General features: G+C 35.8%; 1 protein-coding gene across 1 annotated transcript in view; it reads right to left on the bottom strand.

Moving 5' to 3' along the window:
* Positions 1-17,806, bottom strand: part of DIAPH2 (diaphanous related formin 2) — a 791,835-nt gene that overhangs the window by 261,697 nt on the left and 512,332 nt on the right. The window contains exon 24 of the mRNA XM_052663405.1: positions 3,237-3,366. Coding sequence (XP_052519365.1) covers positions 3,237-3,366 — 130 coding nt within the window. The remainder of the gene's footprint in view (positions 1-3,236; positions 3,367-17,806) is intronic.

Here is a 17,806-nt window from a genome sequence, read left to right as displayed (position 1 = left end):
TCCCAACCAAGTGCCCCTAATGAAAGAGAAGATTGAACATGCTCCCCTAGGGATCTGCAGCAAGTGTGACATTTCTTTGAAGTAATCTATTTTATTTTAAAAATTCATGTGAATTTTGCATTCAACTCCATAACATATATCTGTTTTATGTAAAAATGATGTGGTTTCCCCCAATATCTTTGCATTACAGAGCTCTAGGAAAATATGCTAAGTACATACCATCACCTTTCATAGTTCAAGATGCACATAAATTTTAGAAGGTTAGCTTTACAAGGAAACAAGGCAGTTATAAGATACATTTTTCCATGGATCCCACATATTTCCTACTTTTAGTTTTCTTTTCACTTCAAGGTAATTTTTTCCCTCTGTCGGTTACTTTGAGTATACCTTATATATACCTTAAGTAATGACCTGAAATACATCTATTTGTTATTCCAGACAGAACAGATACTTATTCTATTAAAATAGGTACTTAGGTTCTAACAATCAAAAAACCTACAAGGGTGAGGAATACATATATACACTAATATATATACAAAACATAAACAACAAGGGTTTATATCATAAGGACTATATTCAATATCTTATAACATATAATGGAAAGTAATCTGAAAAAATATACACATATATATAATTGAATCACTTTGCTGTATACCTGACACTAACACAATATTGTTAATCAACTATACTTCAATAAAAAAATGAAAACCAGAGGATTTTCAAAGGTGTAGGAAGAAAACAGAAAACACAAAAGATAGATATTAGTAGTCATACAATCGTTCTTTAAATATGAAAAATATAAAAATAATATAAAAATCATTAACTAGTTTCAACTTTCCTGTACCACTCCAGTTTAGAAAGAAAGGTACTTTTTTCTTTCTATAAGCAGTAATTTAACAAGGAGATAGGCCATAATTACAGAAAATAATTCCTATATAGTGTTGATCTATTTTTATTTTTGCTGGTTGGCTATGAATACAGATATGCTAGCTATATCCACAGTATTGGAGGTGACAGAATATGATTCAGAGAGAACTGAAATCTATATTAAGCAAACAAACATGCTAAACTTAAGCACCAAGGGAAAGCATTTAACTACAAAGAAGAAATTGGCTTGACCTTTCACACCACGTTCTGTTTGTCTCTTGCAGTCTAATTTCACAAGTATTTTCTCATAAGGGCTCAATAGTAACACATTAAAAAAAAGTAAGGAAATGTATCCCGAACAGTGATTTGACAAACGTCAGGTGTCAGAGGACAGGGCACTTGAGATTCTCAGGCACAGGACGTAGCATGATACACAGAGATAGGGTTATCAGAAAGGAATAAAAATGGCTCAAGTCAAAGTATGTCTGGGCACACTGAAAGAGAACTAGAAGGGAATGAAAGGGGGATGCAAGTAAGTGGAATATATGTAAGAACTTCTTGAGAACTCTGAGTCTAAATTTTATAGGGAAAGAAAAAGAACTAGTCACAATAACTTGACAGGGGATTGCTGAAGCCCAAACAGTAAGAAAGGAAGATCTTTTGCAACAGTTTTTTTTAAATATAATGACATTCATTTCATGAATACACGAAAGCAGAAATAAGCAAATATATCAGAGAGGTTTTGCTCTTAAAATGGAGAGGAAGAGAGAAGTTGGTGAGATTGTAAAAGAAAACTGTGCAAAAGATTTGCCAAAAGCCCAGGAGTAGGAAATAGAACTGAGCCTAATACATACTTGGCTGAGAATGGAAGGATTACAGGTAGCCTTACAATTACTCTCCTCTAACAAGACGATAGCAACAACTATAGTATTCATTAAATTAAAGGAGTTAAAGAAATTCCATTAATTTCATTAAAGAAAAACATTGAGGATATGATCAACAATAGCAGAATGGCAGAGATGACCACTGGCCACTGAACAATATTATACATATGACATTCTGAGTTTTACAGACACACTTTTTTTCGACTTCGAAGGACACTAACCAGTGTATATGGTTTGTAGTAAACTCAGGAAGCATATGCTTTTGAGTCCTTACTGAAAGTTCTCAGAGTTATAGAGAAGTGGAATTGTGTTGCTCTGCTCAGTCGTATCTGACTCTTTGCAACCCTATGGACTGTAGCCCTCCAGGTTCCTCTATCCACAGAATTTTCCAGGCAAGAATACTGGAGTGGGTTGCCATTTCCTTCTCCAGAGAAGTGGAATTATCATAGTGCAGTTTCAGATAAGAGCTTGATTGCTTACTTTTCTGATCCAAGAGGAAAAATGTACTCCACATCTATTGTTTCACCTTCAAAAAAATGTTTCCTTGATCCTTCCTTTCATCCACTTTTCAACTTCTGGCAAAAGTAAATACTCACTAACCAACAAGGCTAATCAGTTCAAATTAAAGTCTGGAGACATTTTTCCTCTTCCTCAGTGATGTTTTCACCTATCCTAACACATTTCATGACTGTGCCTTGCTGGTACTGTTGACTGTCTGGACAGCATACTCCTTTTCCATGTCTGTAGAAATCCTAATTTTCATACTTCACCTTTTCGGCCTCTTTCACTATGCCTTCACTTAACTATCTATTCAAAAGTATTTTCCCTCTCATCTAAAGGAAAGGAAAGGAAAGTGAAGTTGCATAGTCGTGTCCGACTCTTTGCGACCCCATGGACTGTAGCCTACCAGGCTCCTCTGTCCATGCCATTTTCCAGGCAACAGTACTGGAGTGGATTGCCATTTCCTTCTCCAGGGGATCTTCCCAACCCAGGGATCGGACCCAGGTCTCCTGCTTTACCATCTGAGCCACCGAGGACGTCATCTAAACTACAGTCTATTTGCTTATAGCACTTCTCATATTCATCTCTGTTTTATATAGTATTTGTATACATGTCTTCTCTTCTAGATTTTAAATTCATTCTAGCAAAAACTATCTCACAATCATTTTGATATTACCAACAGCCCCACTGTATGGTTTTTTTGCAAACAATATACACTTAAGTGTTTATGAAATGAATGAACAAACATATTATCTGATCAGAGACACAAAGGCTTCAATAACCTAGAATTGCTAAAAAAAAAAAAAGTCAGTTAAAAGCAGGTTATTAAAATATACTATGTTGTCAAATACAAACTAAGGAAAACTATCTTCCTGCTTTTCTTAGGTCAGTAACCAAACAAAAAATATGATTAATGCTTATAGATTACCATTTAATATAATATTTAGGCAGGATGTAGTTTCAAATCAGTTATAAATCAATTACCTTTGCTTGCACTTTCTACATGCTCCAGTTCATCAGTAAATTTCAGGATATCCCGGTAATTTTCCTCACAAATTTCAGCAAGAAAATGCAAGAGGGTGGTTTTTTGATCTGCTGATTTAGTATCTCGGATCTGAAATGGAACAACGATAACTATTTTTAGTATTTTTCAGCAATATAAATATAGACTTTTACTTAAAGAAGTGAAATGAATGAATGAACTCAATTCATTATAATTAATATAACTTTTAAAAAAATGTCTAGGGTAGTTTCTACTGGGCTCTAGTAACAATGTGCTGGGTTTTAAAATGAACTCATTTTTAAACAGAGAAAGGTGACCCAAAATGTAAATAATAATAATAATAATAAACTTTCATCTGTATTTCTTAAAATGTCTAAATCATGATGGCAAAGTGAACTATTCTTTTCCTGAGAAAAGAACCACCACTTAAGTATTGATAACAATAGTCCAAGTTAATGGATGTTTCTGTTATCAGCATTTTGGTCTTTGTATTATTTCAAAAATATATTCTTAAAAGCTGGATGCATCTATGAGGTTATATTTACTTCAGCCATCATCTATGCAAATTAAAATAAAAGAGCAAGTGCATTGTATGCTCTTTTACTTGCATGGGCCATCAAAAAAGAATAACTGAAGGCTTTTTAAGCTGATTTATAAACAGAATCTGACCACACAATCATGATAATATGTCAAATTTTATTTTTCTGCTTACACATTGTATCTTCTTTTCAGAGACACTAGAAAAGAGATGCCGCAGTTAGAATGATAAAAAACACTTCAAAGTATAGGACCAAAAAAATCTATAATGAGAATCTAAGTATTTTCTTTAATATAACTGTTATACAAGACTAAGCTACAAATGAAATCAAGGATTTACTTAGAAACAAAGGACAAATATGGGATGAAATATCAAGTTTTCTCATTCTACTGGATGTTTTCATTCTATAATCCTTAGATGATGGGTTTGTCCACTGATGTCCATACTGATTTGGGGATTTTAGCTTTAAGGATTACTGTTTAGAATAAATGAATATTCTTTACAAACAGGCTTGTGAAAAGGCTTGGAGGATATTTAGGTAATTACAAAGTAATTTAATCCTTATTGTTTTAGTGGCTAAGGAAAAAAAAATCACATTTACTTAATCAGGTCCATACTTTTTGTGTTACAGTTTATTAGAATAACTGTTAGATTCCAATGATATGAGCAACGTAAAAGAAATGTTAGTCTTAAGGCTCAAAACAAACGGCCATGGGAGTCATGATGCTGGTAATTCCAAGGCAGGTAAAAATACTTACAATTTTGCATTGTTATGCTGATGCACTAAACACTTTTAAGTACTACAAAGCTGAAATGACACAATTCAAGAATAAGCTATAAGAACAAAAAGCAACAAAAACCTAAAGAGCAATTTGTCTTAAGTCAGGCTCGCAGCTGTAGAAGTCTCTGTAGGAGGTTCACTTTCCTAAAGAGAGGTCTTTTCTTGAGATTAGTGTTATATGTTCACAAAGTGCATCCCTTTCAGAGGATGCTAGCTACTCCAAGCAATAAGGAAATAAACATTTTCTTTTTTTGTTGTTGTCGTTTCTTACAAACTACTTTAATTCCTAAATGTTCAAGCTGGAGTTATAAAAGGCAGAAGAACCAGAGATCAAATTGCCAACGTCCACTGGATCAACGAAAAAGCAAGAAGAGTTCCAGAAAAACATCTACTTTTGCTTTATTGACTACACCAAAGCCTTTGACTGTGTGGATCAAAACAAACTGTGGAAAATTCTTCAGGAGATGGGAAAACCAGAGCAACTGATCTGCCTCCTGAGAAATTTGTAGGCAGTTCAAGAAGCAACAGTTAGAACTGGACATAGAACAACAGACTGGTTCCAAATTGGGAAAGGAGTACATCAAGGCTGTAAACTATCACCCTGCTTATTTAACTTCTATGCAGAGTACATCATGAGAAACGCTGGGCTGGAAGAAGCACAAGCTGGAATCAAGATTGCCGGGAGAAATATGAATAACCTCAGATATGCAGATGACAACACCCTTATGGCAGGAAGTGAAGAAGAACTAAAGAGCCTCTTGATGGAAGTGAAAGAGGAGAGTGAAAAACTTGTTTTAAAACTCAACATTCAGAAATCTAAGATCATGGCATCTGGTCCCAACACTTCGTTGCAAATAGATGAGGAAACAATGGAAACAGTGAGAGCCTTTATTCTTGGGGGCTCTAAAATCACTGCAGATGGTGACTGTAGCCATGAAATTGGAAGACACTTTGGAAGAAAAGCTATGACCAACACAGACAGCATATTAAAAAGAAGACATTACTTTGCCAACAAAAGTCCATCTAGTCAAAGCTATGGTTTTTCCAGTAGTCATGTATGGATGTGAGAGTTGGACTATAAAGAAAGCTGAGCGCCAAAGAATTGATGCTTTTGAACTGTGGTGTTGGAGAAGACTTGAGAGTCCCTTGGACTGCAAGGAGATCCAACCAGTCCATCCCAAAGGAATTCAATCCTGAATATTCATTGGAAGGACTGATGCTGAAGCTGAAACTCCAATACTTTGCCACCTGATGCAAAGAATCGACTCACTGGAAAAGACCCTGATGCTAGGAAAGAGGGAAGGTGGGAGCAGAAGGGGATGACAGAGGATGAGATGGTTGAATGGCATCAACGATGCAATGGACATGAGTCTGAGTAGGCTCCAGGAGTTGGTGATGAACAGGGAAGCCTGGCTTGCTACCGTCCATAAGGTCTCAAGGAGTCGGACATGACTAAGTGACTGAAGTCAACTGAAAAATATTAGGTACTTAAAGAAATTGAAGGCACATCTTCCTAAAGGAGGGAAATTGATCTGTATTTTATGAAATCTATGGAGACAAACTATTTACACACAGAGAGACAAACACAGTATGCCCAACAATAAAAACCTACGCAATTTTTTAGGATACCACACTGTAGAAGAATATCAATTTTCTTTTTAAAAATGCACAAGGCCAATACTGGAAAGGAAAACACAAGAATAGAGAAATAGCACTGTGCTCGTATGGCAACCTTGTGGGTGATTCAAAAACTCCCTTTTTGACATGCATGCTTATAAGTGCTTAATTTTCAGAATTCTCAGATGCGAAGTATAACATTTCAGTCAAATATCTTTATCGAAATCAGAAAGAGTAGTCAACAGAGTTGCATGACTTTTCTAGATTTCTAACATTGCCTTCAAGGCGTGGACAAACATGGCCACATGCTTATCTTGTCAAGCTGAGAAATACTGTAGTTGGTATGGGAGATGACTTGCTAAATCTGTATTGAAATGTTTATTTTTTAAATAACATTACACCAAGAGTCTATCTTGTGGTTTCAAACTGGCAGGGAATATTAACAACAAACATGTGGTCTTTCAAACATTTTTCTCTATGCCCATGACACTTAGACCAAGCATTTAAAAATGAACATATAATATCAAAACATAAGGGTAAAGCATCTTTACATAAAAGTATATTTACTTTGTATTATCAAGGCTTCAGTGTCTCTTACTGTGTCTATACCATCCACACATTAGTCATCATCTCTCTCAGGACCTATTGAATGGTTCAATGTCAAGTACAGAAAGCAACTAAGAACATTCACCTTCATCACTTCTAATGGCTAAAGACATTTATCCAATAATTTGCTCTTCCAAGTGTACTCACTAGCTACAGACATCTCCTGGGGTAGTATAAAGGTAACCTGAGTATGTTCAAAATCACTTCCAAAGTGTTTAGGTTAGTTTACTAATAAATAAAATTAACTTTGTTTTGGTATCAGGTTAATTCAGTATAACATGCAAAAGGATGAACAAAATGGCCACCCTATAATCCTCTGTCTTGTACCTATTTTCAAACAATATAACCACAAATAGCTCCAGAAACTGGAATTATTTGAAAAAGCTAAAAACATTTTATAACATCTTAATAAAGTGAGTTATCAGTGAATGACATCAATAAAAATAGACCAATTCACTATATTCACTGATTAACTGTCAGTTAATAAACCACATAGTCATTTTAATTATAATCATCTGACCAATAAATGTTATACATAAAGATTAATAACTGAATTTATACTACCTATATCTACCTAATCTTTAATAACTTTCTGAAATGGTACCTGAGTACAAAATACCTTTAACAGATTAACACATTTCTCTAGCAAATTCTGATCATTTTTTTCCCTAATAAACAGGAGTGCTATATTATGAAAGATACTATTTATATGTGATGTGTTCAAATACATTTCCAAAACTTTAGTTAGGGAGATAGCAAAATATCTGAATAGCCAATTGCCTTATAAAAGATTTATTTTGAACATTCTCATTCGAGCCTGAAAACCTGCAGTGTTCACCTGATTTTTGAAATCAGCTGGACTGAACACAAAGAAGGCAGCACACAGCCAGAGTGCCTGAGCCAACATTTTAATCATACATGTCAGTCACACTCAGTCTTTCTGCGAAGGACCCCTTCTATAGGTAATTTTCCCTTCTCCTGAGATTTTAGCCTATTTCTTCTTGCTCTGTCGTCAGTGGAAACTGAAAATAACTGGTCACTCTCCTCTGTATAACCACCTCTCACAAGTGTGAAAACTCCCTTTCTCAGGTGTCCTTTGCTCTTAAACCAAACTATTTCAGTTCATTTAACCTCGCCACGCAAATGTTAGTTTTTAAATGTTTAATTTTGTCAGGATGATTAGGACCCATTCAAAGTTTCCATTGCAAAGTCTCCCTTCAGCTACTAGAAAAGCACACCAACTTCTTGGTTTTGCATTTAAAGCCCTTTCTCAGTTGCCCCTTGCCTACCTTTCTAACGTGTCCCCTGCTGCTTTCTCGTACCTATTCTTCTCTTCAGTTTGATTACAACTGCTTGAACATACCATACAGTGTCACACCACCGTGCTTTTGTACATCTTGTGCTCTCCATAGACTCTCCTCCTCTTTTCTCTATCTGCCAAGTGAATACCTACTCAAATTTCAAGAGTACTCAAGTACTCCTTCCTTTGCTATGTTCCTTCACTATAAACATTTCAACACAGTACTTTCTTCCAGTCAGTATGAGCTCTTTCAAGGGAAGAAACCTTGTTTCACTAATATTTCTTGTCCACAGTACCTAGGAGCATCGTAGGACACACCTAGGGAGGCAATCAATGTTGCTGAATGAAGATTTTTCTCCACATAAATTCCCACCTGTGAGGCCACAGAACAATTCTTCTAAATTAAAGTATACTCTTGTTCTGTGTGCATGTGTACACATACGCACACACACACACATATACATACATACACATACAGAAATATTGACCACAAAGCCCAGACTTTTTCAGGACACCGTTATCTGTTGTGAGTTATATGAGAGGGAATGCCAGAACAAAGTTACAATGTCCCCTTGGGAAATGAAGCACTAAACATTTATAAGGGGAGACAGGTTACGAGCAAAGCAATTATGAATGTAGAAGTACATTTGATGATTCAATGTGGGCTGGACACTAGAGATCAGACATAAACAATATATGGGATCAGAGATAAACAATAAATGGTACTTTCAAAGCCCCCAAAGCCTAGCATTTACAAGAAAACACAAAGTTATACAGAAAGGGGATGATGTCGAAGAGTAATTTTGTAGAAAGTGTCAAGGACTGATATATCTAAAATGATAATGAGTACATGAAAAAAAAAAAAAACAAGCCAAAGAAAGGACAAATTTAAGACACACTGTGAAGATGAACAAGATTAAGCCATTGAAAAGAAATACCGGGGATGATGGAAAGGGAAAGATCAGACTCCAGAAGTTTTAAATTTGGGTGATTAAAAGAATGGTTGTATTGGAAACAGAACTGCCATACGACCCAGCAATCCCACTGCTGGGCATACACACCAAGGAAACCAGAACTGAAAGAGACACGTGTACCCCAATGTTCATTGCAACACTGTTTACAATAGCTAGGACATGAAAGCAACCTAGATGTCTAGATGTCCATCGGCAGACAAATGGATAAGAAAGCTGTGATACATATACACAATGGAATATTACTCAGTTATTAAAAAGAATGCATTTGAATCAGTTCTAATGAAGAGGATGAAATTGGAGCCTATTATACAGAGTGAAGTAAGTCAGAAAGAAAAACACCAATACAGTATATTATCATATATATATGGAATTTAGAAAGATGGAAATGATGACCCTATATGTAAGATAGCAAAAGAGACACAAATGTAAAGAACAAACTGTTGGACTCTGTGAGAGAAGGCAAGGGTGGGATAATTTGAGAGAATAGCTTTGAAACATGTATATTATCATCTGTGAAATAGATCTCTAGTCCTGGTTCGATGCATGAGACAGGGTGCTCAGGGCCGGTGCACTGGGATGACCCAGAGGGATGGGATGGGGAAGGAGGGTCAGGATGGGGAACACATGTACACCCATGGCTGATTCATGTGAATGTATGGCAAAGACCACCACAATATTGTAAAGTACTTAGCCTCCAATTAAAACTTTTAAAAAAGAAGAAAAAAATAAAGAATGGTTGTACTGAGAAAGCGGTAACTCTCTAGAGTAAGCTGGCTTTGAGAAGGAGGTAGCAGTTTGTTTTTTAAACGTCGAGTCGTAGCTATGTGAAGCTCATCTATGGAAGGTGGTCACGGCCATTCCATTCTCTCTGCTTCATTTTATCCTATATAACAATGCTTCTTAAACATCCGTATGACCATGCCATTCTCTTCCTTCAAAAAAATAATGGTTCTCTACAACTCATATAAAGAGGTTCACATTTCTAATCAGAAGAGTTATCGAGCACAGACTGGATTCAGACAGTACTGGGTTTGAACCTTCACTCTATACCATTCACTACTTGTGCGACCTTGGGCAAGTGACCTCAATACTCTGTGTCTCAGCTTCTGACCGTAAAATGGGCATTAGATAAGACTTGTAGAAATTAATAAGATAGTCTATTATCATGCCCAGGATCACCGTCTAGATCAGAAGTGCTAAGAATCTACTTTAGCTTCCCATCTTCATATAGAGTAAGTCATTACCATAACCTAAAAGCCCCTCTGTGACCTGGACCACCATCACCAGTGAGATCTTCTCTCTAGCTACTGTCCCTCACCAGCCCCCTTGAGCCATGCTTGACCTCCATTCTGTTGCTCCTTGAATTTACCAGGCATGTGTCTCACTCAGAGCCTGTGCATGTACTTTTTCTCTGCCTGCAAGGTTTCACTTTTATGCACCAGCATGGCTAGCTCCTTCTCATCTTTCAAGATCTGTACTCAAAAGTCACTTTCTCATTATGTTCTTTTCTGGTTACTCTATCGAAACTTGCAATCTACTCTCAAAATATCTCTTACCTCTCTCCCTCTTATATTTTTCTCCATAGCAATCATCACAAATATACTTATTTATAATATTTTTATTATAATAAAATTATTACATTTATATTTAGATTATATATTATAATAAAAATACTTATATTTGTATTATCTGTCTCTCTCTGGTACAATGTCAGCTACACAAGTAGAGGGCATTTTTTGGTCTGCTTTGTTCACTTTTACCTACTCAGAATCTAGAACAATGGCTGGCACATAACAGGTACTTAATATATATTTACTGAATGCATGAATGGGTGAAGGTTTCCATTCATTTTCTTACGTTCTTCTTGACCTAAAATGCCTTATTCCTTCATCATGTGGTAGTAGCCTATACCCCCTTTAAGGGGGATGAGAACCAACATTTCTAACCTATCTATCATGTGCCTATGGGCCAGGTACTTTGAGAAGTGTTTCAAATGTGTCATCTTTTGTTTAAAAACTCATGAAAATATTCAGTTATTAACAAGCCCATTTTATAGGTAAGGAACCAGGTTTAGAGTGCTTAAGTAACTTGACCTTGGTCAAGAGTTGGTGCCAGAATACAACATGGTAACTTACGAAAATTGGGTGTCTATCACATTCTGGACTGAATTAAGCATCAAGGGTGATGAAGGTGATGGGACTGGGGGACAGGGTCATTCTGGGAGAGTAGTGCTAATGATCCTCTCTGAACTTTCCTGAACAGAATTAATAAATATTGCTTTTATTTTCTCATAGTGATTTATATAAACTTTAGTTAAAGGATTTATTCCATAATATATCATTTTGTTTACACAAGGAGTCTCACCTGTCAAACTGTGAACTACTTAAGAAAGAAGAAAAAATATAATTTTGTTCAGCAAATGTTTGTTGAATGAATAAATGCTACAGAGAGCCCAAAGATAATGAGAACTGACTTGATGATTAGAGAAATCTTCCATGACCTTCATGCACAGTTTCAATACATTGCCAGTGGTGCAAACTTAAAAAGACTGGATAGCCAGAAAGAGAAGGTAACATGTAAGGTAATTTATTAAAAATATTGATTATGGGTAACAAATAGCTACATAATAGAGTGGGCAGCAGAGCTGGCAGCTGAAAAATGGTGAAGCTAGTAACAAAGATTATTATGATTTTTTGTCCTAAATAAGTTAAACATAACTAAGGCTGTGGGGATTAGGCAATAGAAGAAGTAAACATTAAAAATCATGAGAAAGGAAAATGCATAGGCACTGGTTATTTCACTCATTCTCAAACCATGGTTCCTGAACAAATAGATTCAGCATCACCTAGGGACTTGATCGAAATTCAAAAATGAGGGCCATGCATGAAACTGACTAAACCAGAAACTCGAAGGGTAGGGGTCCATCAATATATGTTTTAATATATTGGCCAAAAAATCTTGATAGTACCTCCAGATGATTGGGGCATGCTAAAGTTTGAGAACCACTAGTCTTCTTCGAAGGAAATTTCTAGACAAGATGTTTGCCAGGGCCCTCTCATAATTACTTCCACATATAAAAAGCTGAAGTGCCAACATAACTCCAAAGCTTACTGTTCATTTAAAACTAGAGAGGAACTGTCTAGCAATCTGTGACATCTGAAGGACACAATCACTCTGAATGTTCTTGATTAATTTATATTAAAAATGAGACTGATTAGTATCAGAACTTACCATCTACTCATCTAAGAACTGATGACCCAAACAGTATGTCCAAAGCTCATAAGTCTTTAAAACTCTCCCTCATCCTTCACCTAAAAGTGTATTGAAAATACAGCTACCTGATGCTGTAGTGTGTCTTATCGTCCTTGTATTATCAGGGCGATGGGCTAGACAACCCAGAAGATCCTTCATGACTTCCAACTGTAATTTAAGGTGCAAAAGTCACTTCTTATTAGCAAATCTGAATTACTGTTGAATATTTGCTCAAGAATTTTGGATTAGAGCAACAAATTTCAATGCAAGACATCAGGTTTCAATGCTTTCCATAAAAAGTCTTACCTTATGAATTTATTTCTCCAGTTCTAATTTCTAGGCTAATGTGTGCTGGCTCTAAGTAAACAAACACCATGATAGATTGAAGCAGGTTTAAAACTATGGAAACGTCACTGTGATGGAATATAAAAATACAATAAAGCAGTGAACATATAACAGAAGAGAAGCAGACTCACAGACCTAGAGAATAAACTGATGGTTATCAGTGGGGAGGGGCAAGGGCACAGGGTAAGAGGACTAAGAGGTACAAACTATTATGTATCAAATAAGCTACAAAGATATGTTATACAACAGGGGGAATGTAGCAACTATTTTAAAATAACTATAAATGGAGTATAACCTTTAAAAATTGTGAATCAGTATATTGTAGACATGGAACTTCTATAATATCATGTCTATCAACTTTACTTGAATAGAAAAAGAAAAAACTTCAATGTGAGATAAAAGTCCATGTCTCTAGACCTTTCTAGACATGCCTGCTCCCTTTCCCCCTAGTGTTTATACAAATGGCTACAATGAAACTCCGCAACTTATCAACAGGTCCTTTACTCAGGAAAACTCAGAAATGCCTAATCCCTCTGCATCAGGGAAAGAGCTCGAACAGATAGCAACACAACAGGACCCACATTTATATTGAACTGTCCTTAGAAAGAAAGGATGTAGGGGAAAGCAGTGAAGGAATATGGTAGAATCATTGGAATAAACCCAGCTAGACTACCAATACGATCAGATCATTCAACTTCATTTCTTTTAGCAGAAATGTTCCCTAATCATGGCTTCTTTTTCCCTATTGTATTTTTATATTCATGGAACAGTTAATATTTAAGCAATCATGAATGCTTCGGTGCACATATCAAAACAACTGCTATTGCATGCCAGTCTCGGTACAGCACATGAATTCTAATGTTCGTCTCCTTTATTTAAGCAAAATTAAGTTCTGTGTTCTCTGCCAAGGGTTGTTTACAAATTATTGCTTTCTTCAATACCACCACACACTACAATAACATTGAGAAAGATAATGTATTTTTAAGGATTGCAATTACCATAAAGACATTAGCTCTGTAGCGACAACCAGACAAGTTTCATACATGCTTTCCTGGCTTTATTTCTAACTCTCACCCCAAATGCTTTCCTGGTGCTACATGACCAGGGCTGACACTAATTCAGCCAAATGTAATATACAGTAGAAAGATGTCTTAATTCTTTATGCAAATGTGACTGTCCTTTCTTCTTTTAACATTCTTAATTTGAGTGCTACAATGTATTTCAAAAAAAAAGGGAACAGATAATATCAATTGTGTTAAAGTCAAGCAATTTAAGAGTTTTATACTTGTTTGCTTCACTTATAGCAGCAGTCTCTGAAAGGAGAGCTTAAACTTGAAAACCATGATAACATTAAATGGCATAAAGAGTCATCTCAATTGCCATCTTCCGGCTCAGCAGGGCAGTGGTGATGTCAGTTTCCAAGAAAAGACAAATTTTGCTTTCCTGTTCTTCCTGCTCCACCTCTCGGCATTTTTCCTTCTATCCCTACTTACTTATTCAAGGAGAATACTCTGCATATGCATTAGCCTGAAGTAGTCAGCACCAGTGGCAAATCAACAACCATTTGTCCTCATTTGAGGCAAGACCAGAAAGAATTAATGAATCATGTCTATACTTTAAAAACTAAAGCTGTTCTGGCACTTTCAAATGCTCTTAATCAACCTGCCTATAGCTTTACCAAATAGTTCTTCTGAGAATAGTCTGAACAAAAATCAAGGTATTCTAAATTAGTATAGAAATACTTTACAAACACGAATATCCCTAAGGTCTTCAGTGGTTTCCTCTCAGAAATGGTTTAAGCATTTAACTGAAACTTGCAACTTGTATTGTCATGAGAATTTTACTTAACAAAACTGTTTTATATGCATGAGGTTTGAAAATAAGTGAAGGGATTTTGGATTTGTTTATTTTATGTTTTTCCTGTACTTCACCACCACCAAATAGGTGTATATAACTGATATTGCTATCTATATATGGTGTAAATAAATGACTTTTAGAGGTGTGACATTAGTGGCTTTAAGAACAACTAACCTATTTAAGAACAACTTTGAAGGCCTAAGTTATACAATATTGCCAAATTATAATTAGAATCTGTGTAACCACTGTTTAGGGATGAGTTACATAATTAGCTATCCCCAGTCATTCATTTTCATGACTGTATACTATTCCACCCCATGAATATACTTTAGGCATAGTCTCATGCTGACCATTTCTGTTATCTAGTTTCCATTTTTAGAGGGGTGAGGGAGACATTATTACTGATATTCTTATAGATAATGCTGTTGTGAATATTACTTTGTTATAATACACACACAATTTACCATTTTAACCATTTTTAAGTGTACAGTTAAGTGGTGTTAAGTACATTCAACCTTGTGATGCAACCATAACCAATGTCCACCTCCAGAACATTTTCCCATGCTGACATTCTGCACCCATTAAACAATAATTCCTCATTCTTCTTTCTGTTCTACCTGCTAGCAACCATTACTCTGCTTTCTGTCTCTGTGAATTTGTCTGTTATATATCTCAATTAAGTGGGATTATCAATATTTGTCCTAATGTGTCTGGCTTATCACACTTAGCATAATGTCTTCAAGATTCATCCATGCTGTAGGTTATACCAGATTTCCTTTTGGTAAAGGTTGAATAATAGCTCATCGTATGTATATAGCATATTTTATTTATTCATTCGTCTGTCAGTGGACACTTGGGTTGTTCCCACCTTTGGCCATTGTGAATAACGCTACTATGAATACTCAGTATGCAAATATATGTTTAAGTCTCTGCTTTCAATTATTTTATATTTACATACAGAAGTGGAATGTGGCATCATACAGTAATTCCATGTTTAACTTTTTTAGTAACTACCATACTGTTTTCCACAGGGGCTATTATCACGCAAGCCATTTTACATTCACACAAGCCATGGTACAAAGGTTCCAGTTTCTCCGTTTCCTTGCTAACATGTTTGTTTTCTGTTTTTTTTTTTTTTTTTTTTTTAAGATAGTAGCTATTCTAATGGATATGAAGTGGTATTTCATTATAGTTTTGATTCAGATTTCCCTAATGATTAATGATGTTGAGCATATTTCATGTGCTGATTGGCCATTTTCTTTAGAAAAATGTGTATTAAAGTCTTTCGCCCATTTTTGAATTAGGTTGCTTGTGTTTGCTGTTGTTCAGTTGTAGAAGTTATGCTTTATCAGATATATGATTTACAAATACTTTTGTCCATTCTGCGGGTTATCTTTCTACTCTGTTGATACTGATTACTCTTGTACAAGTCTCCCGAGTCCTTATGTAAGAGCTTATTTAGAGAATATACTAGGAGCGACATTTATGGTTATGGTATCTTCAACATTTCTAAATCATACAAAACTGTTTTCCAAAACAGGTAACAAATGACACTCTCACCAATAGTTCCCCTTGACACATATTCTTATTCATTCATAATATTATCAGAATTTAAAAATTTTTGCCCATCTAATGGATATGAAATGATATCTCATTGTGATTTAATTTTAGGTATGAATATAAAATGGGCTTCCCTGGTAGCTCAGCTGGTAAAGAATCCACCTGAAATATGGGAGACCCTGGTTCAATTCCTGGGTCTGGAAGATTCCTCGGAGAAGGGATAGGCTACCCAACTTCAGTATTCTTGGGCTTCCCTGGTGGCTCAGATGGTAAAAAATCAGCCTGCAATATGGGAAACCTGGGTTTGATCCATAGGTTGGGAGATCCCCTGGAGAAGGGCATGGCAACCCACTCCAGGATACTTGCCTGGAAAATCACCATGGACAGAGGAGCCTGGCAGGCTGCAATCCATGGGGTCACAAAGGGTTGGACACGACTGAGTGACTAAGCATAGCAGCACAGCACAAGAATGTAAAATGGTACAGATAAGTTGGAAAACAGTATCTTTTAAATTTAAGCCTTACTTTCTATAAGATACTAGGAATTTACCCACGATAAAGGAAATTTCTGTCTTGCACATGAATATTAAGAGCAGCATTATTTGTAATAGACGAAAATTAGAAACAACCCAAATTCCCATCAATGAATGGAAATGTGGTGGAATATTATTCAGTAATAGAAATGGACTGCTGATACATGTCACAACAATACGCTAAGTGAAAGCCACACCAAATCCAAAGTAACAGAGAAGATTACATTACTGAATGATTTCATTTATATGAAATTGTAGAAAAAGTTAAAATTATAGTGACAGAAGGCAAAGAAGTAGTCGCCTGGAGCTGGGAGTAGGGACTGACTGCAAAGGGGTATGACCAAACCACAGGCTGTTAGAACTGTTTCATGTCTTGACTGAGTGAACGTTACACAGCTGTATACAAACAACAAAATTCATCAGACTTTATATTAAAAAATGAGTAAATCTGATAGTATGTCAATTATACTTTGGTAAATTATTTTAAAAATTACCAGTTAAGTTCAAATCTCTAAGTGTGAACACATTTAACTTCTGAAATAATTAACACAACAAACAAAACTCCTAAGGAGTTTCTTTCATAAATTGCCAAGTACCCAGGCCTTTCTTATATATTTCATGAAACCTAAAACTTGTAAAATGAATGGAATAAATCAGGCCATGACTGATGTAAAATCCTTAGAATCTTCATCAGCATCAGTCCCTAAATTTCTGAATAGCTTACAATGATTTACAACTTCCCGCAACACAGGTTTCAAAGTAAAATATTCTACTTATTTTAAGAATCTGAAAAGCCATTTGGGATTAAGAAATACACACTACTGTATATATAACAGACCATCAAGGATCTACTGTATAGCACAAGGAACTATAGTCAATATTCTCTAATAATATATATGGGAAAAGAATCTCAAAATGAATATATAAATATATATATAATATAACTGAATCACTTTTTGCATACACCTAAACCTAATACAACATTGTTGGAGAAAGCAATGGTACCCCACTCCAGTACTCTTGCATGGAAAATCCCATGGACAGAGGAGCCTGGTAGGCTGCAGTCCATGGGGTCGCTAGGAGTCGGACACGACTGAGTGACTTCACTTTCACTTTTCACTGTCATGCATTAGAGAAGGAAATGGCAACCCACTCCAGTGTTCTTGCCTGGAGAATCCTAGGGACGGGG

The sequence above is a fragment of the Budorcas taxicolor genome, chromosome X (assembly GCF_023091745.1).
Source record: "Budorcas taxicolor isolate Tak-1 chromosome X, Takin1.1, whole genome shotgun sequence".
In the NCBI taxonomy this organism is placed as follows: Eukaryota; Metazoa; Chordata; class Mammalia; order Artiodactyla; family Bovidae; genus Budorcas; species Budorcas taxicolor.
This window is presented reverse-complemented; position numbering and strand designations above follow the sequence as displayed.